Genomic DNA, 23,574 nt, shown 5'->3' with positions numbered 1-23,574 from the left:
TAATCAATGACAAGAGAGACTAGATCGACTTTTTTCGAAGTATAAATTGCCTTTGAGGAAATCGATGCGAATCAGGAGTAAATAAATTTCAAAAATATATATTTAAAAAATTTACAATAATTTTTACATATCTTTCTAATTCTCGATAGTAAAATAGTAAAATTATCACAGACGTAAGCCCCATTACAGCCTCATTACCAAGTTTCCGATTGATATCTTTCACTTTTCTCCATTGTCCTTATGTAGTCTTCAGCTTGTACTTCATTTAATTTACCACAAGTTTTGACTACGTTTACAAACTCCTCTCTCACTGCACTTGGCATGTTTTTACAGCTACCAGCCAAGTAAATTTTACCATCGTTTTTTATAAATTCCCAACAGAGTTCACTTTGCTGTCGAATCATGTGTTGTACGTATCTGTGAAAACAAAAACCGTAAAAGTGTTAGGGATGAGAGTTACTTATACCTTTTTACTGACTGAATGAGTGAATAAAAGTAAAAAGTTTCGTTAAAACTGACTTACATTTTGTCAGGTTGATCTCTGGAGAAGGCACAGAAAACTCTTAGCTTATACTTGTCAATTAGCATACGAAAATCTTCTTCGCAATGATAATCTTTTTCCTTATTTCTACACCCAAAGAAAACTACACATAAACTCAAATCTCCATCCAGTACAGCCTTATCCAGCAGCAGTGATCTAAATGGAGCTATTCCAGTTCCTGGTCCTACAAGAATCATTGGCTTTTTGTAATCAAATTTGAAGGTTCCCTTTTGAATCCAAAACACAGTTTTATCTTCTGGTTGTAGGGATGCCAACCAGTTTGAGCAGATCCCGAGCCTGGGTTCAATTAGCTTTGTTTTGTATTGAACAACGGCGACTAATAAATGAACTTCATCTTTGGTAAATTTTGAACTTGATGCGATACTGAAAGCACGAGGCTTTATGGGAGTAAAAATTTCAAAAAGTAACTTAATGTTCAATTTACTTGTCGTGTAAGGGAAATCGTTTAAAACTTCGACGATGTTTCTTCTCGGTCTGTTTATGTAATTAAAAAGTTCTTCCTGACCAGTTGCAGTTGTGAATTCAATTAATTTTTCTTTTTCAAGCTCGTTTTCGCTAATTGATGCCAATGTTTGCATAGTCGATCTCTTTGGCTTGAAACTTAGATCCCAGTACTGCTGCGCTATTTGTCTTAACGTTAATTTTTGTTGTAAAACTATAGGCAGTTTTATTTCTTTTTCCGACACTTGTATCACAACGTCAGGATCAATATTTACACCATTGCTTTTTAAAATATTAAAAAATGCATCAACTTGTTTATCAGAATTTTTAGCTTTTACATACACAATGTCACCAGGTGAATAATGCACTTCTGGAACTTTAAATTTAATCAGTCTTACATCCTGGAAGTGATCGGTAGTGGTGGTTCTAATGTTTTCTGTTACCAAAGTAACAATTAATTTTTTGTTTTTTTGTGCTTCAAACAAATAAATGTCCCTTTTTAAGTCGTCTAATATTTTTTCATCCCCAAGTTCAGTAACATTGAATCTCTCAATAATTTCATGCTCAGCAAGAATACTGTTATTTGATAAACCATACTGCAAACACAGGCTGTCAAATACATTGTGGAGCCAAGGCCCAAAAACGGCATCAATTCCCAAATCATGCTGATCATCAGCTAGACCAATAGGAAAAAGTTCAGTAGCACCAAGCTGTATTAATCTCTTATTTAATTTCTTGGCAGCAAAATTAAATTTTTCAAACGAACTGTCGCCTAATCCCAACACCGAAAATGTCATTTTACCAAGTAAGTTAGGTGGTAGACTTTTACGTAAGAGGAACTTCCAAAAGTTTTTCATATTGACAGGTGTATCGCCTTGGCCAGCAGTTGAAACTACAAAAATCATTACTCTCTCATTTACTAATTCTTCAATGTTGTAGTCGTCCATTGCATCAACAGTACTTTTTAAACCATTTCTACAAGGAATGATACGATATTTTTAATTTCACCACTTAAAATTCATTAAAATGTAAAACTTATTAAATAGAAAACAACGAAAAATTGAAAAGAATGATGGTAATGTAATATATACATCACATACTTTTTGGCTGTGTATTCAGTAAAAGTATGTCAAGCGCTTATCAATGTACCCATATGTGTTAATAACATGGATTAGTGAAATAAAAAGTAAAACCTTTTAGAGCGCTTCCAAATCTGTTCTGCAATGTCGTGAGCAGTTCCTGTCTCACTGCCATAGAGGATGGTGATGTTTGGTCCAATCATCATTACAAAGTTTAATTTTTGGCCCTCAATTTAATTTTTTACATCCAAGGTACAATAAACTTGAGTGTGATGTAACGTGTGGTAGATGAGGAACGTAATCTATATGCCTGCAAGATAAAGACAAATCAAAGATTTATCTATTTGTTGAAATTGAAATTCATTATTCAGTTATCACTTGAGATGATGATGGCAAGTCAGGAAGGTTGGAATCACATAAATTACGAAAACTCAATTAAAAAAAGAGTGACTTGGCTAAGGGGGGAAAAAAATTAACATTACATCAAAATATAAAGTTCACTTTTCTTACATCATTTGAAAAAAAAAAAATTAACTACGTACAATCAATCTAAACACGATAGGTACATAGTTCTTATAGTTCTACTGTACTACTTATACTTGCACTACTGCCTATAGTAGAACTATATAAAATATAGTTCTCTCTGTTGCTAAATGTCAAGGTTAAATCACACAGCCAGGGTCCGTTTGGCTTTTGGCCCGTGATTATTTATAAAAGAAAAAGAGAGAGTACAGTAGAGGAACGTGTAAATTGTAAATATGGTATAATAGTTATTCTTTGGGTTGATTATTCATTCGCTTGAGTTATTATTATTATATTACCTGCACATTTTAATTTCAACTGGTTATTTTTCTTTTTCGTTAAATGACACTTTAAAAAAAAATTTTTTTTTAATACTTATTACAGTTAAGGTAATTTTGCATGATAATTAAAATAAAAGTTCGGAATATTCACGATGAAGTACGTACACAAAGTTTCCAATCAAAAACTTGGAAAATAAAGTTATAAGTTAGGATAAGAAAATATCTTGGAAACGATACCTACAACTATAGTTCGGTATACCAATAACATAACCCTTTTCTAAAAGCTGCGCAGCAAAAAAGGAATGTATGAGTCCAGCTCATTTGATCGAAATCTGTAAGTATTGTTTATTATATCAATTGTGAAAAATACAGCTGATGGTTCGAAACGAACTCCGAACTTTCAAATAGGTTAAGCTCATAGCAGACGACACGCGAGTGTAATCCGCAATCGCCTGCGTCTGCATGCAGCTTGCAGAGTGCAGCCGACTGCAGCGCTGCAGCAGTTGTGCATATGCACACAACTGCAGTTATACTTAACATATGTGAGACGTGACAACGTTGCTTGATTAGAGGGGACGCTATACCTATATATACTGTCGATTTCCTGTTGATGTGATCTGCAATCCCGCCAGCAGTAAAGCAGACTAAATTTTCGAGTAGCTTAATTTTGAGGAAGATGCATAGTATGTGATGGTCTGCGGTGTTTGTTTACGTTATATATATTTATATATATATATAGCACAATGACAAAATAGGACGAAGTTTCGCGTCGTCTGCTTTTTTACTGCTGGCGGGATTGCGGATTTGCGGATCACATCACCAGTAAACCGACAGTAGCGCCCCTCCAGTCAAGCAACGTTGTCACGTCTCACATATTGTGTACACTGGAGCTGGAGGTATGAGGCTCTTTTACCGTCAAGCTTGAATCAGATGGCGCCAGGGCACGTCGCGGCTGTCATACTTACACACCGTCAAATTTACAGTTGTGTATTGTGTTCGTGAGCCTATCTGTGTAATGAGCAAAGCAGAAGACATAACCTTTGTAAATGATTGCTGTTGTTTGCAGACAATTTTTGTTTGCATTTACGTTTAAAGATAGTAGGAAAAATGAAGTGCAGTGTAATAACCTGCGATAAAAAAGTGAAATTTAAATTTCCTTCTGATAGTGTGATAAAAAAAATAAGTGGCTCGAAGCAATTGGGAGACCAACATTTTTGCCGCTCCCAAGTCATGGCTTACCTGTCCACGAGTTCTGCTTTTCTTTCACTGACTCTTGCTCCTTTCCCTTTTAAAAGCTTTTTCAATTCTGAAACTTTTAAGCTCCCATAATATTCTTTCTTGTCTTCCTTATTCATTTCAAAATTTCAAATATTGCGCTTTACCACTACACTTTAATTTCCTATGTACATACAATACTGAAAAGTAATGTTGTGTGAGTGAGACGGCCATGACAGCCGCGACGTGCCCTGGCGCCATCTGATTCAAGCTTGACGGTAAAAGAGCCTCATAGGGTGTATTCCGCAAATGCTGCCAGCAGTTAAGTTACGTAGGTCGTGGTAACGCCGCATGGTCGGGTAGCGCTAGCGTCAACCTGTACTAACTGTCGGTGGGTTCCGCATGTCAACAAACTTTGATATTTTTTACTGTTTTCGCTCCCATGCCATCTGATATTTCGGAGTTTGTTGACATGCGGAACCCACCGACAGTTAGTATAGGTTGACGCTAGCGCTACCCGACCATGCGGCGTTACCACGACCTACGTAACTTAACTGCTGGCAGCATTTGCGGAATACACCCATAGTCCGCAGGCTAAGTATACGTCCTTAACCGCCTTTTTCACTAACGTTTAGAATAATGATTGAGACAATCAATGATTGTATCATGAGTTTTTGTATAAAGTTCAATTTATACAAATAAGTTGGTAAATATAGGCACACATGATTAATATTTAAACATTTTAAGCTGTATAAATATAAAACATAGATTCCAAATATGCATTATTACCGCTGGAATATGCTAACAAAACCAAATATCCGTCTTTCTCACCCAGCAAAATAATAGGTATCTGTATAATCCTGTATCAATTTATTGCACACATGCGAAATGTTCAATGACAGTAAACAATGACATAATTTCAAACTTTACTTTTAACTCTTCATTTCACACGTAATTTTACAATGCAATTGATAAATTATTATTCATACAAAAGTATTAATATTCTTATAGGAGGTCGATTTTCAGGCAAAAGATTATTTGTAAACTTGCCGTAAACAGCACAGCCAATGTCAACTTTTTATTTTCTATCTACACAACTAGTTGCGGCTGGTTTTAGCGTTTCAGATTTCTAAACTAAAAAGTGGCCCTAAAATTCTGAAGGAAAGCTTTAGATATTTTAGGCCCTAGAGCCATGTTGTCAATTATAAACCAGCCGCAACTTATTTGACAGATACAAAATGAAAATTCAACATTTTCTGTGCTGTTTGCGGCAAGTTTACAATTTATCTATTACTCGAAAGTATAAATATATAGGAGGTCAATATTCGTATAAAACATACACTGCAAACTTGCCGCAAGTAGCACAAACATCGTTAATTATTTATTTTGTATCTATTTCAAGAGTTGCGGCTGGTTTATAAGTGACTAAATGGCTCTAGGGCTAAGCTGCCTAAAGCTCTCCTTCAGAATTTCAGAAGCAATTTTTGGCCAAAAAAATCACGACCGCTAGATGGCGCTGATCCTAATGATTATAACTACTTATAGAAGAGCCATTTAATCAATTATAAACCAGCCGCAACTCTTGAAATAGATACAAAATAAATAGTTAAAGATAATTGTGCTACTTGCGGCAAGTTTGCAGTGTATGTTTTACACCAATATCGACCTCCCTTATATTTACACTTTCGGGTAATAGATAAATTGTAAACTTGCCGCAAACATCACAATCATCGTTAATTATTTATTTTGTATCTATTTCAATAGCTGCGGCTGGTTTATAAGTGATTAAACGGCTCTAGGGCTAAGCTGCCTAAAGCTCTCCATCAGAATTTCAGAAGCAATTTTTGGCCAAAAAAATCACTACCGCTAGATGGCGCTGATCCAAATAAATATTACTATACTTATACAAGAGCCATTCAATCATTTATAAACCAGCCGCAACTAATTTGATAAATACAAAATAAAAAGTGAACATTGTTCGCACTATTGGCGGCAAGTTTACAATTTATCTTTTACCCGAAAGTGTAAATATAAGGGAGGTCGATATTGGTGTAAAACATACACTGCAAACTTGCCGCAAGTAGCACAAACATCGTTAATTATTTATTTTGTATCTATTTCAAGAGTTGCGGCTGGTTTATAATTGATCAAATGGCTCTACTACAAGTAGTAATAATCATTTGGATCAGCGCCATCTAGCGGTAGTGATTTTTTTGGCCAAAAATTGCTTCTGAAATTCTGAAGGAGAGCTTTAGGCAGCTTAGCCCTAGAGCCATTTAGTTACTTATAAACCAGCCGCAACTCTTGAAATAGATACAAAATAAATAATCAACGATGATTGTGATGTTTGCGGCAAGTTTGCAGTGTATGTTTTACACCAATATCGACCTCCCTTATATTTACACTTTCGGGTAAAAGATAAATTGTAAACTTGCCGCCAATAGTGCGAACAATGTTCACTTTTTATTTTGTATTTATCAAATTAGTTGCGGCTGGTTTATAAATGATTGAATGGCTCTTGTATAAGTATAGTAATATTTATTTGGATCAGCGCCATCTAGCGGTAGTGATTTTTTTGGCCAAAAATTGCTTCTGAAATTCTGATGGAGAGCTTTAGGCAGCTTAGCCCTAGAGCCGTTTAATCACTTATAAACCAGCCGCAGCTATTGAAATAGATACAAAATAAATAATTAACGATGATTGTGATGTTTGCGGCAAGTTTACAATTTATCTATTACCCGAAAGTGTAAATATAAGGGAGGTCGATATTGGTGTAAAACATACACTGCAAACTTGCCGCAAGTAGCACAATTATCTTTAACTATTTATTTTGTATCTATTTCAAGAGTTGCGGCTGGTTTATAATTGATTAAATGGCTCTTCTATAAGTAGTTATAATCATTAGGATCAGCGCCATCTAGCGGTCGTGATTTTTTTGGCCAAAAATTGCTTCTGAAATTCTGAAGGAGAGCTTTAGGCAGCTTAGCCCTAGAGCCATTTAGTCACTTATAAACCAGCCGCAACTCTTGAAATAGATACAAAATAAATAATTAACGATGTTTGTGCTACTTGCGGCAAGTTTGCAGTGTATGTTTTATACGAATATTGACCTCCTATATATTTATACTTTCGAGTAATAGATAAATTGTAAACTTGCCGCAAACAGCACAGAAAATGTTGAATTTTTATTTTGTATCTGTCAAATAAGTTGCGGCTGGTTTATAATTGACAACATGGCTCTAGGGCCTAAAATATCTATAGCTTTCCTTCAGAATTTTAGGGCCACTTTTTAGTTTAGAAATCTGAAACGCTAAAACCAGCCGCAACTAGTTGTGTAGATAGAAAATAAAAAGTTGACATTGGCTGTGCTGTTTACGGCAAGTTTACAAATAATCTTTTGCCTGAAAATCGACCTCCTATAAGAATATTAATACTTTTGTATGAATAATAATTTATCAATTGCATTGTAAAATTACGTGTGAAATGAAGAGTTAAAAGTAAAGTTTGAAATTATGTCATTGTTTACTGTCATTGAACATTTCGCATGTGTGCAATAAATTGATACAGGATTATACAGATACCTATTATTTTGCTGGGTGAGAAAGACGGATATTTGGTTTTGTTAGCATATTCCAGCGGTAATAATGCATATTTGGAATCTATGTTTTATATTTATACAGCTTAAAATGTTTAAATATTAATCATGTGTGCCTATATTTACCAACTTATTTGTATAAATTGAACTTTATACAAAAACTCATGATACAATCATTGATTGTCTCAATCATTATTCTAAACGTTAGTGAAAAAGGCGGTTAAGGACGTATACTTAGCCTGCGGACTATGGGTGTATTCCGCAAATGCTGCCAGCAGTTAAGTTACGTAGGTCGTGGTAACGCCGCATGGTCGGGTAGCGCTAGCGTCAACCTATACTAACTGTCGGTGGGTTCCGCATGTCAACAAACTTTGATATTTTTTACTGTTTTCGCTCCCATGCCATCTGATATTTCGGAGTTTGTTGACATGCGGAACCCACCGACAGTTAGTACAGGTTGACGCTAGCGCTGCCCGACCATGCGGCGTTACCACGACCTACGTAACTTAACTGCTGGCAGCATTTGCGGAATACACCCATAGCTATATATACGATCTAGGGAAAAAGTTCCGATATTGAATCCGCCTAACCCAACGCTGGGATTTGCGGATCACATCACCAGTAAACCGACAGTAGCGCCCCTCCAGTCAAGCAACGTTGTCACGTCTCACATATTGTGTACACTCGAGCTGGAGGTATAGTTTAATTCGTTGAGCGGAAAGTATAAAATTTACCAATGAAAGAGGTTATGTGATGGTATCAGCCAATGGGAATTGAATATTTGAATTTCCTGCTCAACGAATTAAACTGCCTCCCTGGTGGCGATTGCGGATTACACCCAATTTATATACCCCCCCCCCTAAATCGCGACATATATATATGCTCCCTTTTTTCTCTTAAATCATTTGCAATGGTAACTTTGTGAACAGTTTATAAAAAATATAATCACATCACTGATTTCGATGAGATAAGGACCTATAGAATTCCTTTTCCAACAATTGACGATTTATGGTAGTATTTATTATAAAGTAGTTGTAGTTTTGAGATATTTTAAGTTTGATTTTTTAGTATGTATAAATTTCCAAATTTTTTGCCGAAATGTCAATGTACCTACTTGTCAAATTAGTTTGTATTGCGCTCTTGCATGCATGAAGATATAGTATGATATAGAGAAAGAGAGTTGCAGAAATCAAACGCACGCGTGAATAACAGAATACTTTTAATTAACATAAATTAATAAAAAAAGAGAAATAAAGTAACTGCATATATGCGCAGCCTTTGTTGCTCAGTCACCTCTTCTCTGAACTTTTCTCCAATCTCTATGCACCTTTTAGGTAGTGCACGGTCTTCAGAGTGTCCGCACCAACCACCAACCACCCACCAGAGACTATACTGGGCATACCCAGTAGCGTAACAAGCTCGAGTTCATAGGTAAGATAGAGAGTGTTTCACATCAGAGAACCTGTGCTGCCTGTGCTGTGTTCAAGTGCCTCAGGTCAGGTCTCACACATTTTACTGAGATGATCTCACGATCTCAGTCGTCGTCGTCGTCGTGTTTGCTCTTATTGCTTCATGCAAGTGCAGTCAGTTAATGGTTGTTGAGTGGTGAACTGGTGAGCGAGTTGGAGTAGACTGCGGGGCGATCCGGGTGTTGTAGCAGCAGCTGACGGCTGACAGTACGTCGTCGCCGCCGCCGCGCCATCACCAGGACCGCGGCGGATCATGCACGAGGAAGTTTGATAAGGCTGTTTTGATTTTGAACCGAGACAGAGTGTTGTGTGTGTGGTGCGTGAACGCTTGGGATTGCACTCTCTCTCTCTCTAGCTGTTAAAGTCCGGAGAGTTCCTGATCGCGCTCTTCATCAATTAGCTAGTGTAAATACATAACACGCGTACATATGTATATGTATGTGAACAGTTAGCAGCAGAGGAGAGCAAGCGCGCAATGCTTGCAGCCGTTGTCATTCCCTGGAGAAAAAAAGACAGGACAGCGATGAGGGAGAAGACCAGCAGCTTGGTCAGCTTGTAGTTCGTACAGTGTATTTACTTTACTTGTGAGAGAAAGAGAGAGAAAAAAAAACGTAACGGAGCCAAACGAGGATAAACAGGTATAGAGAGCTGTTGGCTTGTGCGCGGATGAGAAGAGACAGCCAAGACGACCACGACCACGACGACGACGACGACGACGACGGCGACAGCGACGGCGACGACGACGGCAACGACGAAGACGAGGTAATTTTAATACTTCTCTATCTCGTTCTTTAATTTTTTGCTTACTCTACGTGTATTGTATGATGGCATGTTTATGATTGTTGTCTATATGTTCTTAGGACACTGTTATAGACTTGTGAGAGTGTATGTTTGTATACACATATACATTATATGTTATAGCGTAGAGAAAGAGAGTTTGCTACTATATGCTGGCTTTCGATGATACCTAATGAGAGGAGAAGAAAGTGCGACCTGGAGCTGTAACTCCAAAGGGGAAGGAGAGAAATTTCTTCTTTCTTTCTTTTTGTATTCATGCACGTATAAAAGTGATGTACGTGCAGATATAGAGACAGACGTGGTGCCAGGCCAGCAGTCACCCTTTTTTTTATTTTTATCATCGAGGCACCCCTATCAAGTCCCTTTATTCTTCTACGTTACCCTATTAGGTAAAGGGTCCCCTTTCCTTTCTTTAGACCATCATGTCATATGTCACGTTTCTCCCCTCCCTCTTCTATTGTATTATTTTCTTTTTTTCAACGTGCACTCTATACGTATTACCTACGCTGATTCTAGTTTTGGCTTTCTTGCTCGGTTGGCAGGCACTATGTGTGCTCCTGCGATCTTGGTGTTCCTCTATCTCTATCACTTGTACGTATGAAATTCGTGATTCGTGATACGAGTAAATGGAGCAAGAGTACATGAGCGACGATGAGAAGACGAGAACACGCACGCACCAATACAGTGTCCCATGTTAGTACACCAGCAAACCAAGTACCAACACTATAACCAGTTACCAGCAGTCCAGTATTTCATACCAGCAGTATCATTGTAGCATTACATTTATCTGTATGCTTGCAGGAGAGAGTTTGTGTACGTGTGTACAGTGCTAATATTTTCTCTGTATATGTGCAACTGTAGATGATGTTTGGTGTTTGCTGAGTGATTTACTAGTATCCAAGAGCTATATTTTATCATGGGATAAGTTTATAGTTTGTTGGACAATACTCAGACTTTTTGGACTAATTGTTACTTGCATGTTCAACTTTAACTGTTTCTTAGATAGTTTTTATATGTATGTTTTTGGTCATTGGTAAATAAGTGTGAAGTTTGTATTTACATACATCTTTTTCCCATATCAATTAGCTATCCATCTAATTTAAGAATGCTATGTGTTGAAACATTGTTTATAAATGCCAAACTTTAGTTTTGACATTTATGCAAAATTACAATGTCAAGTCCCCTTTTTAAATGCTATATTCCATTTAAATCAATTTAACTAAAATACATTTACAAGTTAATAGGATTTACCGTTGTGTATGTACCAATTGCATCCAAATTAGTTTTCTTATGTTCTGGTTCTAAAAGTAGGACAATGGTTCTAATATTGATGTGAAAAAAATTTTTTTTAAACATTTTGTATTCTTTATCGTTGTAATGCATACAATAATTCTTAATCTTACGAAGTTTATTTTTGGCGATTTCTTAATAACAACTTAAACTTTGTCAGCAGCATTAGACTTATTAATGACAGTTACCATTATCATATAGATTAATGTAAGTATAATGGCAAGCAGAGATTGACTTTAAACAAATTAGTAATAGAATCGTTGTTTAATATAGCAAGTAGATTCATGAAAAAGGAAATAAAAAAAGGAAACAGTTTACCACTTTGTTTTGTGTACAAATAAGATCACAAAGTGCAAAAACAGTTTGCTTGGATAACCACTTTTTAACTGTATTTATATATTCGGATCTTTTCATATCAAGTAACACAATCTAATTCAAATTCTCAGTAATACTGCCATAAACTGTTCTTCAATTAATCTACATAAATATTCCACCTGTAAATATAAATATCAGAACGTAATGCGTTGTTAAATGCGTGAATAGTTAAATGAAAAGAGGTCTTACTTAAAGTATAAAATTGTATGTGTAACAAATAAATAACCTACACACATTACAACGGAAAGGTTAGAGCGTTGTACCTAATTTTCCGTGATATTTTCGTTTACGTTATTCACAATAATCTAATTATTTACAGGAAAAACACAATTGAAAATATTTTACATAATCTACTAACTCACGTAAATTCAAATTTATTCATACGAAATGCTCGATGATGTTCTGTAAAAACAATAAAGCGGACGATCTGTTATTTTTAAATTGACTAATTTTAATTATTGATTATCGGTATTATTGTTTTTATGTTGCAGGTTAAATAGACGCTGGTACACATATAGACACGAAAAAGAAAAAAAGTCAACATCATCACGTACTATGATCTCTGCACAGAAAAATGTCTCATGATGTATGCTCCATTATATAACAAACCTAAGATACAAGCACTCCTATTAGAAAAACTTTTGCCAAAGTTTTCATGGTACAGATAATGTGAGGGTTTTTTTTTTTTGAAATCGAAGGAAAACCATAAGTTTTAATATATTCTGGCATCCGTGACGGCCGTCATCTATGATCTGAGAGTTGTTTTGAAGCCCAGGAAACAACTTGAAGGTACGGTATTAGAATCACATTTTCTGTTGCATGATGTTTCGTAATTTCATGGAATCATACGTAGTAAAACAAATTTTCAGGCTGTAGTGATCGCGAATGAAAAAGAGCGTCATTCAGAGAAAATGAATAGTCGCCCCTGTGAGCCAGAGTCGAAGTGGAACTGCGAATACTGCACTTACGAGAACTGGCCATCGTCACTAAAATGTACAATGTGCAGAGGTGCCAAACCGCTCCTAGGGGAAGATATTTATCGGCTACGAGATCCGAGTCCGCAGAGATCTGCGTCCAACGTAGCTTCGGGTCCTGTACCACCAGCTAGTGATTCATATAACTTAGGTAAACAATATTCCAACGCAATATATTTATAATATGTATCACGCAAAATGACATCCTTTTTGTTTCCAGGTTCGCAAAATTACAGTCAAAATGTACCGTCAGACGGAAAATGGTACTGCGAAGCGTGCACCTATCTAAACTATCAGAACGCGACGCGCTGCACTCAGTGCGCCAGTCGGCGATCTCCAAATACAACAACAGCCACAACGCCCCAACACAATCAGTCGATCGTAGCCTCGAATCTTCACGAGCAGCTTGCACCCTTGAGACTCGGTGACCCACCGCCGACGCCTTTGAACGCGCAACCTCAGGTACAGGCAGAAAATCTTTATCCTTTGCGTGACAAAACAACATTAGTACAAATGTCGCCAACTGATTTCTTAATGTCCCTTTGACAGGCAAATATGAATCAACTGCCGGATAAGTGGTCATGTGCTACCTGTACTTACGAAAACTGGCCCAAGTCGGTAAAGTGCGTGATGTGCGGCCATCAAAGAGAAAGGGAACGAGCACGCGAGAGGACGAACATGGTGAATTCGAGTCTCATATGCCCGAGTCCCGAGCGGGATCTCCATCGCAATCATCCCCAGCGGGGTTTACCCTCGCCGCCTCACACACCTTACATTCACCAAGCACAGCGCGACGAGAACATGGCGATAGCTAGGCGGTGAGTGACGAAATATTATATTTACGGTAAACGACAGGTATAATATGAATGACGTGTGTTGAAATGTCGAACTTTCAGGAGTACTCAAAGGTACGATAGCAGAAACGACAGTCTTCCTACACCGCAGTCTCCTAATAATTGCGATTACGAGCGCAGGCTAAAGCAGTTAAAACGCCAGACGGACTGGTGCTGGCTGAATGCCTGCCTTGGCATTGTCGAGGGCGACAATGCACCCGTCGAGGCTTATCTGGCTAGTGGTGGCGACCCGACCCGTCAGTTAACGCATTCCGAGGTTTCAGTACTGAATAGAAACAGTGCTTTTGACATAGGACACACCCTAGTTCACTTAGCCATTAGGTGAGCATTTATTTCCTCCTCCTACTCCCTACATGGTTTATACAAAATACCTTTTATTTTTTATTCCACTCGTATTCGTGAATCATCCACTCTCTTACCGAAAATGTTTACAAACAATCACTTTTTGGGCTTTATTTTTCAGCACCCGGTTTTCTTTCGACGCCCACACTCGTATGCGAAAATAATTGCCGTTTACTCAGCAATTGTGTCGTAATCGTGTCTTTGGCGCGTTATCTATTCGAATAAAACCAAAATCGTACAATGAAAGCTACCTTTCTCATTTGAATGCCAATGCGGATATTTATACTTTTTTCAAGGTTCCTCTCTCTCTCGGGCTGCTGCGATAATTCCTTTGGAGCACTTCCAAAAATGCACGCTCAACTGGCCCTCTTTTATTCGTCTCTTCTCTCTCTCTCTCTTCCCCTCTTTCTTGTACACGTGCGTGCTCCGGATTTTTCCCGAAATCGAGGCATTGACCTAGAAAGTCCTGCGTAAACACTGCGCCAGGGAGAGAGCTTGATGGCTGTTTACTTTCTTACCCTCTCCGAAATACTTAATGAGATAAAATCCATCCCTCGACACGAATCTCACCCTAAATGATTGATCATAAGAATGACTAAAAAAATGTACGACGCGACTGTTTTGATCTGCTCGGAAGGTTTCAAAGGGAAGATATACTGGCAACATTGTTGGCTCAAATCGAGGGTTCTGGCTCGGGCATCAAGAGAGTACCCAGCTACGTAGCTCCCGATCTGGCCGCTCAGATTCGCCGGCACGTCAGCAATAGCATCCGCATGCGAAAAGGTTCGTTTCCCTGCTATTTCGTCACCGAGTTTGCGACCTTCACTCTACCAGCTGAGGTAATTCATAGCTTGTAAAAAAAAAAAAAAAAAAAAAAAAAAAATACACATTGATAATTTATGCGCTCATAGACTGTAAAAGCAAAATTTACGATGCGCACTGCTATTTCTGTGGTTAAAATTCTATTTACAAATTATCATTCGAGGTCGAAGATCTGCCGAGTATAGTGCAGGAGCAAATGTTAGAGGAACTGCTGGATCGTGAGGCGCAGCAGCAACTGGAGGGTGGATGCGGCGAACCACCTGCCTTGAACTGGTCCCTGGAAATTACGGATCGCGTGGGTAGTCGATTACATGCTCTGTGGAACCGTTCGGCCGGTGACTGTCTCCTTGATTCCGTCATGCAGGCAACGTGGGGCGTCTTTGACAGGGATAACACGTTAAGACGAGCGCTTGCCGATACCCTACAACAAGCGGGTCAATTGTAAGTTGTTTTCACTCTTGTTTTGAAAAAATTTTTCCGATGGAATGGTACGTTCCGACTTGCCACGGTTGTTTTGCAGTTTCTATCTTCGTTGGCGGGAGTACGAGGCATCACATGCTTCCAGAATGTTGGATTTTACTCTCGAGGAGACGCAGTGGCAAGAAGACTGGGAGAATCTACTAACGACAGCTGCTCAGCCCGGAAGTGCTCTAGAACAGCTACACGTGTTTGCCATGGCTCATATTTTGAGAAGACCAATCATAGTTTACGGAGTCAAATATGTCAAAAGTTTTCGTGGTGAAGACATCGGTAAGACAAAGGATTTTTATTTGAAAACATCAACCCTACAAACTTGATGGTACAAGAAAAAAAAATTATGTTTCAGGTTACGCCAGATTCGAGGGCGTGTACCTGCCGTTGTTGTGGGAACCATCCTTCTGTATCCGCTCGCCGATAGCACTGGGCTACACTCGTGGTCACTTCACAGCTCTTGTACCCATCGAGCCTTATGCTCCGTCGCGTCCAGCGATGCCCTCGCACCAGGGAGGGGGCAACAGTCCAATACAACAACTACAGATACAAACGACCTTTATGCCTCTTGTGGACCGCGAGCACAAGCTCCTGCCCATACACTTCCTCGGCCCCGAGGAAATGGGAAGAGAAGAAACGATACTGAAACAGTGGTTGGACGTGTGCACGACAGAGGGTGGTACACTTGTGGCTCAGCAAAAACTGCACAAGAGGCCGCTACTCGTTGCCCAGATGCTCGAGGAGTGGCTCAACCATTACAGAAGACTAGCGTGAGTACTGCATAAAACCAAGGTTATTATAATTTGGCTCTAAAGGTGGTCCGAAAATTTTTCAAATAAGCAAAGCTTCAAATAATCAAATGTTATTTAATATCGTTCAATAGCGATTCTCTAAGCGAATCTTACAATTAAAGTTAATTTTCTACTATTTTCAACTGTACTAATTCCTCAATAGATTTTGCTTTTTTGAAGAGTCGTGGCTACTTCAAAATTTGCATGGGACTATGATTAATAAGTGAAATTATAGTGGTGGTATATTTATAGTAAAATTAAAACAGTAAATTCAACTTCAAAATAAATAATTGTTGCGAAAGAAGCGCTTTTAACTTGATAAAACGCTTTACAGTTTACTTTTATATTACTCATTTCCCTGTGCAAATTCAGTATAGAATCATGAGAATAATCGTAAAATTTTCCTTTTGTGTTGCAGTCAAACGTACGAAGCACCATTTTCGAGGGCAGTTGCTCTGCAGGATTATAGTAGTGACGGCGATTCAGAGGATGAGTGATGCGGTAGTTCAAAACAAGGAAGAAAGAAAACCTAATGAATTAAAATTAACGAACCAACGTGGATGCATGTTCATTTGCTTGCGTTAGATGCGTTCTGATCACGAAAAAGTAAAATTAATAACAAATTATTGGAAATTTGGCTATGCTCTACAAAAAGTTGCTGAGGAAGAAATCAAGTTTCGAATTCGTTAGTTACGAGACTATGTACATTATTGATAAGAAAATTTTCGGAAGCCTGTCCAGTTATCTGCTTCATCGATACTCTGATTTCTTTCCAGCTCACTGAAGTAACGATCTCATCAAAAAACGAAATTGGGTAATGACGATACCTCGAGGGTATACGATGATTACGTGCGAGAAAAACCACGTTCATTTTTGTAAGTCAACGTGAACTGCAAATTTATTACAAGAGACTTACTATTTTTTACAGTTCCTCGTATTTTATGAGAAAATTGAAGTGATTTTTTTCGTCAGTAGTTTTTGTATACCATCCCAGTATCATCTCAGAAACATTGTACTGTAATATAAAAATCAGTTATGAAAGTAACATGAAAATTCTGATGAAATAGGTTTCTGGATATTATATAGTGTGTATTAAATTGCGTACGTAGTGGTTTAAATTTCGAATCTCCGTTGATTCGTACTGTTAGTTGTGCATCAAATGATTTCAAATGATATTTATTAACTTTTTGACTCTGCAGGTCGAGCTGTGTCCGTATGAAGAAGAAGGAGAAAAAAAAACCATGAGTGATTGAGTGATTGCAAAAGTGGAATGTATAAAAGTTTATTATATTTTGCTTTGTGTAGTGTAGATAAAAAAAAAAAAAGATATAGTTAAGAATACGAAAATAATTATGCGGTTGAGGTTGAATACGAAAAATAATTCCAATAGGGACATCGGTGCTGCTAAAAATAAATTAAATTGTAATCGCGAGATTTTCCCCATGATTGTTATTTTTATTATTTTTATCTTTGGATGCAGTAGGTGTTTATACCATTTTGTGATGAGCTTGAGTTGTGTATAATTTTTGTACACTGTCTTTTCACCAGATTGAACCTGTGACAAGGTCATGATTTTGTTGTTAACCAATATATAGCTAAATTTATCGTACATAGAATGTAGAGGCTTGAAAGGATGTACTATGAATTTTTTTTTTTTTTTTCGTCCACCATAATGCAAACTTTTAGTTAAGAAGTATATTAATTATACGCACGTCAAGCAACATATGTTTATTTTCTAGTTAAATCGCGGTTTTAAATATTGTTACATTAAGGAAAAATATTATTGCGATGAAATCTTACTTGAGTTAAAAAGCTATTTATTTTAAATAATTTTTATGTACTTTTTAATTTTATTGCCTTTAAAAAATGAAATTTGAAGATATTAAAAATTATATTTCTTACAAAATTGCAGTTTCTCCTTTGTCGACTCCACGTACACGAAATGTCGTTACTGTTTCTCAATACACATTGAACGTCTTGTTGTTGCGCGCTTCTTGTTAAAATTTAGCTTTAATAAAAATAAAGTACACAAACAAAAGCAAAAACTGAAAAGTCGCAAACAACGATGTCGTTTTTACGACCCAAAGCGAAATATACTCACAAAGAACTAAAAGAAAAGATGGTGAAAAGCTTATCAAAGAACTTTTGTCTAATACAGTCAGCACTGAAATAAAGCTTCAGAAAAATTTATTTAAAATAAATCGTGATAATAATAAATGAAAAATGTGGCTAAAATGTCGTACGTATATAAATAAGCTTAAAAAAATTTTGCGAAGAAAAAAGTTCATACTTGTGTAGCCAAAAAGAAAAGATACACTGGCAAAATGTAGAATGATTGTGTTTGCAGTGAAATAATCGCTTGGCCAAATGATTAAAACCCTAATCAAAAGAGTACAAAAAATTTTAGAATGCAGTCTTTTTATTTACGATATTTTTAGTTTTATTGTATATTGCTTACACATTTAGTCTTTGTTTTTACTTCAGCCGAGTCACGACACTTACTCAATATTTTGTAATTTTTAAAAAAACTTACTACTTATTTGTACTTTTTAATTAATTACAAATATTTTTTTATCTTACAAAAATTATAAAACTTTAATAAATTATGGGAGATTCGTTTTTTCCAGTAAAATAAATATACTCACGTGCAATCCAATAGATTTTATTAATATTATGAATAACTAATGAATATGAATATAAAAAATTTAAAAAAATTGTGAATGCGATTATATTCTGCTGTCGTGCCTCGACTGTGAACAAAAAATATCAACGTAGCCTCTAGTCCTTTAGCGCTATTATCATTTTTTATTATTTTTTTTAATCACACAATATTGTGATCGTACTGCGTGATTTCGGTATAGGGTAGGGTATGAGGGACAAGAAAAGTTGAAGATACAAAATATGAGAAATATATGTATGTATATACAAAATGTACTGTAGAAATATGAAAAAAGTTTATTACATCAGATTGTGCGTCCTGTTTTTTTTTTGTTCTCTTTCAATGACACTCACTCTATATTTGATTTATAATATGTAAAATTGCATAAATTACCTAACATAATATGCCTTCTATACTGCGGCATGAACAATTTTTTCTCGTTTAAAACACAAGAAAAAAAAAACTCAGACAGTGAGTGATAATGATGATTATTATTATTCCTATTCTCATTATTATTATTATTATTATTATTATTATTATTATTATTATTATTATTATTATTATTATTATTATTATTATAAATATTATTATAACGAGTGACAGCGACAAAACCGTGAATTAAACAATATACAAGATGATATATTACGATTAGAATAATGGGAAAAAGTTATTGTCCGGTCATCCGGTGGATTAAGTGTTTTTCTCTCGTGTGCAGCCGCGCTGCTACGCGTGTTCGTTTTTGTGAGTTTGGCAAGCGCGACTAGCCATGTAACGTCGATTATAATGAACAAAAGAAAAAAATAAAAAATGATATTAACAAAGTAGAAAAAAAAAAAAAAACATTTAATCAAGAAACAAATAGAAATTTATATTAATATAGAAAATATATGAAAATGAACTGTATCAATGTAAAATAATATTGAGGGATAATTAAATGATATATTGTATATTATTCTTATTGATAAAAATAAACTCGGAATAAAAACACCAAAGCGTGAGGTGTTTCAAACTGTGACAGCTAATTGAAGTAGAAAAAAAAAGAAACAAAGTTAAAAATCGAATTACTCGCAGAATGTTAATTTTATTGCTGTAAGTAAAGTATAAAGAAAAGAAGTGAAAGTGAAAAAGTGGTGTTGACAATTTATTGCATAGTTGAAAAGTCTCTATGGTTTATTCTCCAGTTATAAGGTAGTATACATTTTTTTTTATACCCTTAAAATACAAAAAAAATTAAATTTTCTCATGCGTTTGAAGGATCCATCAATATTAATTAATAAAAGTCGAATATCTTTTAACTCCTTTCACTTTCTCCCTTGTAATCATGAATAACGAACGAGAACAACAATTTTGGGATTTTGGAGGATGACTATTTAAACAGTCGTTGATTAATAAAAGTTGATTTTAATTTATATAGAAAAACAGGTTATATTTGAGATTAATCGGGTTTAGAATCAACAGGAGAATTTCGTTTAAAAGTTGTCACAAAATGTTAATTATTAATTTATTATTTAATTTTCTATTTGCATGTAAGAAAAAAAAGCGCTTAGTAAAATTCGAGAGTTGACTGCATACTCCACCAATATCCACTCCAATTAATTTATTGTTCTGCGAAACAAATCTTTTTTTTTTGTTCTAAGCTATCCACTTGCGTCCATACGTTGGGAATTTTTGTCAATATACTCTTCAAGCTCACCCAATGCTTAAGACGATTCCCAACAAGATTGTACAACAAACATACACAAAACAATTACAGAAAAAACGTGGTTATGTTCATGGATTCTTTATCTCCTTCCACGAATTCAAACGAGTTCTAAAAGCTTCGCGCCGAAAACAGCCGCCATATTGAAAGCTCACTTGAAAATCCAAACGCGCGCGCGCGTGGGGGTGCGTGTAGCTGCACCCTCTTTCCTTCTAGATTCTGACGTGAAAATGAGAAAAAAATAAAGTACACCCACAAACTCCTCCGAATGCATGAATAATAAAAGCCGCTATCGTCGTCGCGTCGAAACAAAATCCTGGGCCCATTGATGCTCCGTCACGTGTGCGATTAATAAATCCAATGGTGCAGCGTTTGTTCGTATGTTCTTGAATCACCATAGGCTGGTGATTCAGTTGTGTCGTCTCGTACATACCCTTGGCGCAGGGGAGGATGGTGTTTCGTGCGTGTTCCGTCGGAAATGGAGGGTGTACCGAAGCTCGTTCCTTATCAATAGGTTACCCCAAGTGAAACAACAAAGCCGTCATTCATCGGCATGAAAGTATCATGATTTTGAAATTGAGGACAGTGAGTGCCGAATGGCCGCGATAAAATAGTGAACACGTTGTGTGTGTATATTGTCGTTCGGTATAATGCGATTGAAAATAGCCAAGTCCCTGCTGATGGTCGTTCTGCTGGGCAACGTGATCATCTGGTACAGGATATGGCGGCTCTTTGCGGTAGAACAGTCGCATTCGTTGCTGGACATGGGGGCCGTGGTGGCCACGGAAGTTCCGCAAAAGCTACACCGTAGATTGGCCAAACTGGTAACTGTCGTCATTCGTCAATTCGAGAGTTTCGAGAACGAGGTCGCGAGCACGGTGAGACTGATAATCAACACATTTCCCACGATGGCGGTCGTCATCGTCAGCGACGAGTTTTTGTATCCACCCCTCGAGCTGGACTTTAGCAACGACAGCCTGAGAAACGTCCATCTCGTCTATCTTCAGCCGAGCTTCAATGCCTCCCTCGAAGAGAGGAGTCCATTGACTTACGTGGACACCAGGTTTGTCGCCTTTCTCCCGGACGCCACGAAACTCACGACCAAGCAGACTCTCCAGGTGTTTATACACAGAGTTTATATACTTTGATTATTTTTTATTTATTTATTTATTTTCATCTTGCTATTTTATTTTTTGTTATTCCGGTTTATAATATTCTATACCTTGTTTGTTGTTGTTGAACGCAGGAAGCCGTGAATCAAGCTGGAAAACTGGGTCTAGTGGCGGTGCCGGTTGGAAAAAGTTCCTTGGGCTGTCACAACAACAAACTGAGGGTCAAGGAGTGGAGCTTGAGGATCGCGAAGACCACTGGCACGGAGTGCGACGCCGTTGTTGGGAAACACGTGACCATCGTCGACGTCGACAGAGTGTTGAGGAAATTGTCGGACCCGTTTCTCATGCCGTTCACCGATGCGCTGTACCTACAGACCACGGCGCTGGGAATCAAGGTACCGTGTATTCGTACATTTTTGTTTGTTTTTTTACCATACGCACAAATTGTTGATGTGTATTTTACGTCACCTCCCCCCCCCCACACTTAAAATGAAGAACCAATCTTTTTTTCTGTTGTTTTATGTATTTTTTTTTTTTCCACAATCGTCATTTTGAGCATGTGTATATTTGTACGCTATATGTGCATGCATCCGTGACAAAAGATCCGCGTGTGTACGAGTAAAGGAAACAAACGTTCCATTACTAGGTGAACATTTTGAAAAACCTTCGCTTCAACGACGGCAAGCCCCTGTACCGCAGCCAGCAGGCCCAATGGAGGCTCCAGCAGCTCCACAGGAGCAGGGAACGTGCGATGTACGAAAAGTTGGGTGTGAAAAAGGTGACGCGTAGCCCGAGCAACGTCGAGTGGTACGGTTGCACGCGAGAGACGAGCCATTGTTTCGGCTCGGTTGTCAACGGCGTGCCCAGCTACCTGTACCAGAACCGGTTCACGCCACCCTGCTGTTTGGCTGGTCTTCGCAAGGTGGCCCATCACGTTTTCGACAAGCTCGAGGAGGTGGGCATAAGGTACTGGCTCGAGTCCAGCTCGTTGCTCGGTGCCATGCGCAACGGGGACATCCTGCCCTGGGACCACGAGGTCGTCGTCGGTGTCAATAGGGACGACATTGGTAGGTCGCCCTGGTTGGTCAAGGCCAGGAACAAGGCTGTCGTCGACAATCTCGGGTACGTGTGGGAGAAGGCCACCGAGGGGGAGTTCTTCAAGGTTCAGTACTCCAAGGCCAACAGGCTGCACGTGAGCCTGTTGCCGTTTTACTCGAAGAACGGCACGATGACCAAGGACGCGTGGTTCTTGAAGAATTGCAACTTTCCGGAACAATTTTTGCATCCGATGTCGAGTATCGAGTTTGCTGGCCGGCACGTGCCGAGTCCCAATAACATAAGAGACTTTTTAGATATTAAGTATTACAAGGGCGTGTATGAGAATCCGGAGTTGCCGGGAAAGTTTTCTCTCGATTAGACAGATAATGGGAGGGAGGGAGGAAACGTTTTTTCCATCTTCTTTATCTTCTTCGCGACTGTTGTTGTTACGATCGTTTTTTTTTCTTCATTTTTTTTTTTTTTTTTTTTTTTTTCGCACCTGGTTGCTTTTTGCGATTTTTCAAACAACTTGTTTTTCATATCGTATGGGTGATGACGGAATTTACCCTTGGATGATGATTATTATTATTATTATTAATATCGAGCTTGTACGAGACAAATTCGAATCGTGTGTAACATGTTGAATACATGCGATGTCCAGCTTTACTGTAGCAGGGTATAATCGACAGGATTTGCAGTCGTAATATAATTATATTTTGAAATCCTATTTTTCGAATTGGTACAAAAGAGTTTCATGTCAAAGAGAAACGAAGAAAGAGGCTTAAAAATACGGAGAGGAAGAAACGTCCACTGAATTTTTGGGAATTTTACTATTTTTTATCCCCTTTTTGTATACTCGGTAGTTGCGTATTTTTTCTAGAGAACGAAATTGTGAGCTGTGATTGAAAAAAAAAAAATTTTTTTTTTGATTTCTTTGCCATGACGAGAGAAATGGATGAATTAAACGACCTCGTCGTCGTAACGAAGTTAAAACTTTCTTTGACGCAGTCTGTCGACGTTTGCAGAAAAAAAGCATGGAAAATTAGTGTGCCAAAAGTAAGAGTCACTTGATGTAATCAAACAAACTAATGATAAATCTATTGATAATAATGTTATTGTTGACGAGTTGGAGGGAAAAAAAGAGGTTATTGTTGATTTATCGACGTAAGGAAACAAAAAAAGATT

At 37.5% G+C, this 23,574-nt stretch overlaps 3 protein-coding genes across 7 annotated transcripts; 2 read left to right on the top strand and 1 right to left on the bottom strand.

Moving 5' to 3' along the window:
• Nucleotides 1-82: 82 nt before the first annotated feature.
• LOC149375074 (NADPH-dependent diflavin oxidoreductase 1-like) lies at nucleotides 83-9,066 on the bottom strand. Of its 5 annotated transcripts, none has more exons than XM_089590583.1 (4): nucleotides 8,989-9,066; nucleotides 2,197-2,392; nucleotides 524-1,978; nucleotides 83-417 (listed from the first exon to the last, which is right to left on the bottom strand). In XM_089590583.1, exons 2-4 carry the CDS (start codon nucleotides 2,286-2,288, stop codon nucleotides 195-197), a joined length of 1,770 nt encoding a protein of 589 aa, XP_089446709.1. In that variant the 5' UTR covers nucleotides 2,289-2,392; nucleotides 8,989-9,066; the 3' UTR covers nucleotides 83-194. The 5 variants fall into 5 exon arrangements, with proteins under 5 accessions (XP_089446709.1, XP_089446707.1, XP_089446706.1 ...); XM_089590581.1 differs by lacking the exon at nucleotides 8,989-9,066 and adding an exon at nucleotides 3,127-3,275; XM_089590580.1 differs by lacking the exon at nucleotides 8,989-9,066 and adding an exon at nucleotides 2,904-3,069.
• Nucleotides 9,067-9,139: 73 nt separating this feature from the next.
• Nucleotides 9,140-19,655, top strand: trbd (ubiquitin thioesterase trabid). Its single transcript, XM_014362777.3, has 11 exons — nucleotides 9,140-9,926; nucleotides 12,119-12,416; nucleotides 12,497-12,752; nucleotides 12,822-13,063; nucleotides 13,151-13,419; nucleotides 13,498-13,776; nucleotides 14,435-14,636; nucleotides 14,783-15,060; nucleotides 15,140-15,369; nucleotides 15,446-15,860; nucleotides 16,300-19,655. Exons 3-11 carry the CDS (start codon nucleotides 12,539-12,541, stop codon nucleotides 16,376-16,378), a joined length of 2,208 nt encoding a protein of 735 aa, XP_014218263.2. The 5' UTR covers nucleotides 9,140-9,926; nucleotides 12,119-12,416; nucleotides 12,497-12,538; the 3' UTR covers nucleotides 16,379-19,655.
• Nucleotides 19,656-20,527: 872 nt separating this feature from the next.
• LOC106646594 (ribitol 5-phosphate transferase FKRP) lies at nucleotides 20,528-23,133 on the top strand. The gene is made up of 3 exons (XM_014362656.2): nucleotides 20,528-21,357; nucleotides 21,486-21,746; nucleotides 21,998-23,133. The coding sequence occupies exons 1-3, from the start codon at nucleotides 20,890-20,892 to the stop codon at nucleotides 22,766-22,768; spliced, it is 1,500 nt and encodes a 499-aa protein (XP_014218142.1). The 5' UTR covers nucleotides 20,528-20,889; the 3' UTR covers nucleotides 22,769-23,133.
• The last annotated feature ends 441 nt before the right edge of the window (nucleotides 23,134-23,574 follow it).

This window comes from Copidosoma floridanum, unplaced genomic scaffold, assembly GCF_036245765.1.
Source record: "Copidosoma floridanum isolate Cflo_tuat_1 unplaced genomic scaffold, Cflo_Japanese_pri ptg000012l, whole genome shotgun sequence".
In the NCBI taxonomy this organism is placed as follows: Eukaryota; Metazoa; Arthropoda; class Insecta; order Hymenoptera; family Encyrtidae; genus Copidosoma; species Copidosoma floridanum.
This window is presented reverse-complemented; position numbering and strand designations above follow the sequence as displayed.

Coding starts and splice junctions, on each gene's coding strand:
- LOC149375074 (XM_089590583.1), bottom strand. CDS start 2,288: ATGATGATTGGACCAAACATCACCATCCTCTATGGCAGTGAGACAGGA. Junction 1,979..2,196: donor ATTTGGAAGCGCTCTAAAAG/GTTTTACTTTTT, acceptor CATTCCTTGTAG/AAATGGTTTAAAAAGTACTG. Junction 418..523: donor AGAGATCAACCTGACAAAAT/GTAAGTCAGTTT, acceptor TTGTTTTCACAG/ATACGTACAACACATGATTC.
- trbd (XM_014362777.3), top strand. CDS start 12,539: ATGAATAGTCGCCCCTGTGAGCCAGAGTCGAAGTGGAACTGCGAATAC. Junction 13,064..13,150: donor CTTTGAACGCGCAACCTCAG/GTACAGGCAGAA, acceptor TCCCTTTGACAG/GCAAATATGAATCAACTGCC. Junction 13,777..14,434: donor CTAGTTCACTTAGCCATTAG/GTGAGCATTTAT, acceptor TCTGCTCGGAAG/GTTTCAAAGGGAAGATATAC.
- LOC106646594 (XM_014362656.2), top strand. CDS start 20,890: ATGCGATTGAAAATAGCCAAGTCCCTGCTGATGGTCGTTCTGCTGGGC. Junction 21,358..21,485: donor CGACCAAGCAGACTCTCCAG/GTGTTTATACAC, acceptor TGTTGAACGCAG/GAAGCCGTGAATCAAGCTGG. Junction 21,747..21,997: donor CCACGGCGCTGGGAATCAAG/GTACCGTGTATT, acceptor TTCCATTACTAG/GTGAACATTTTGAAAAACCT.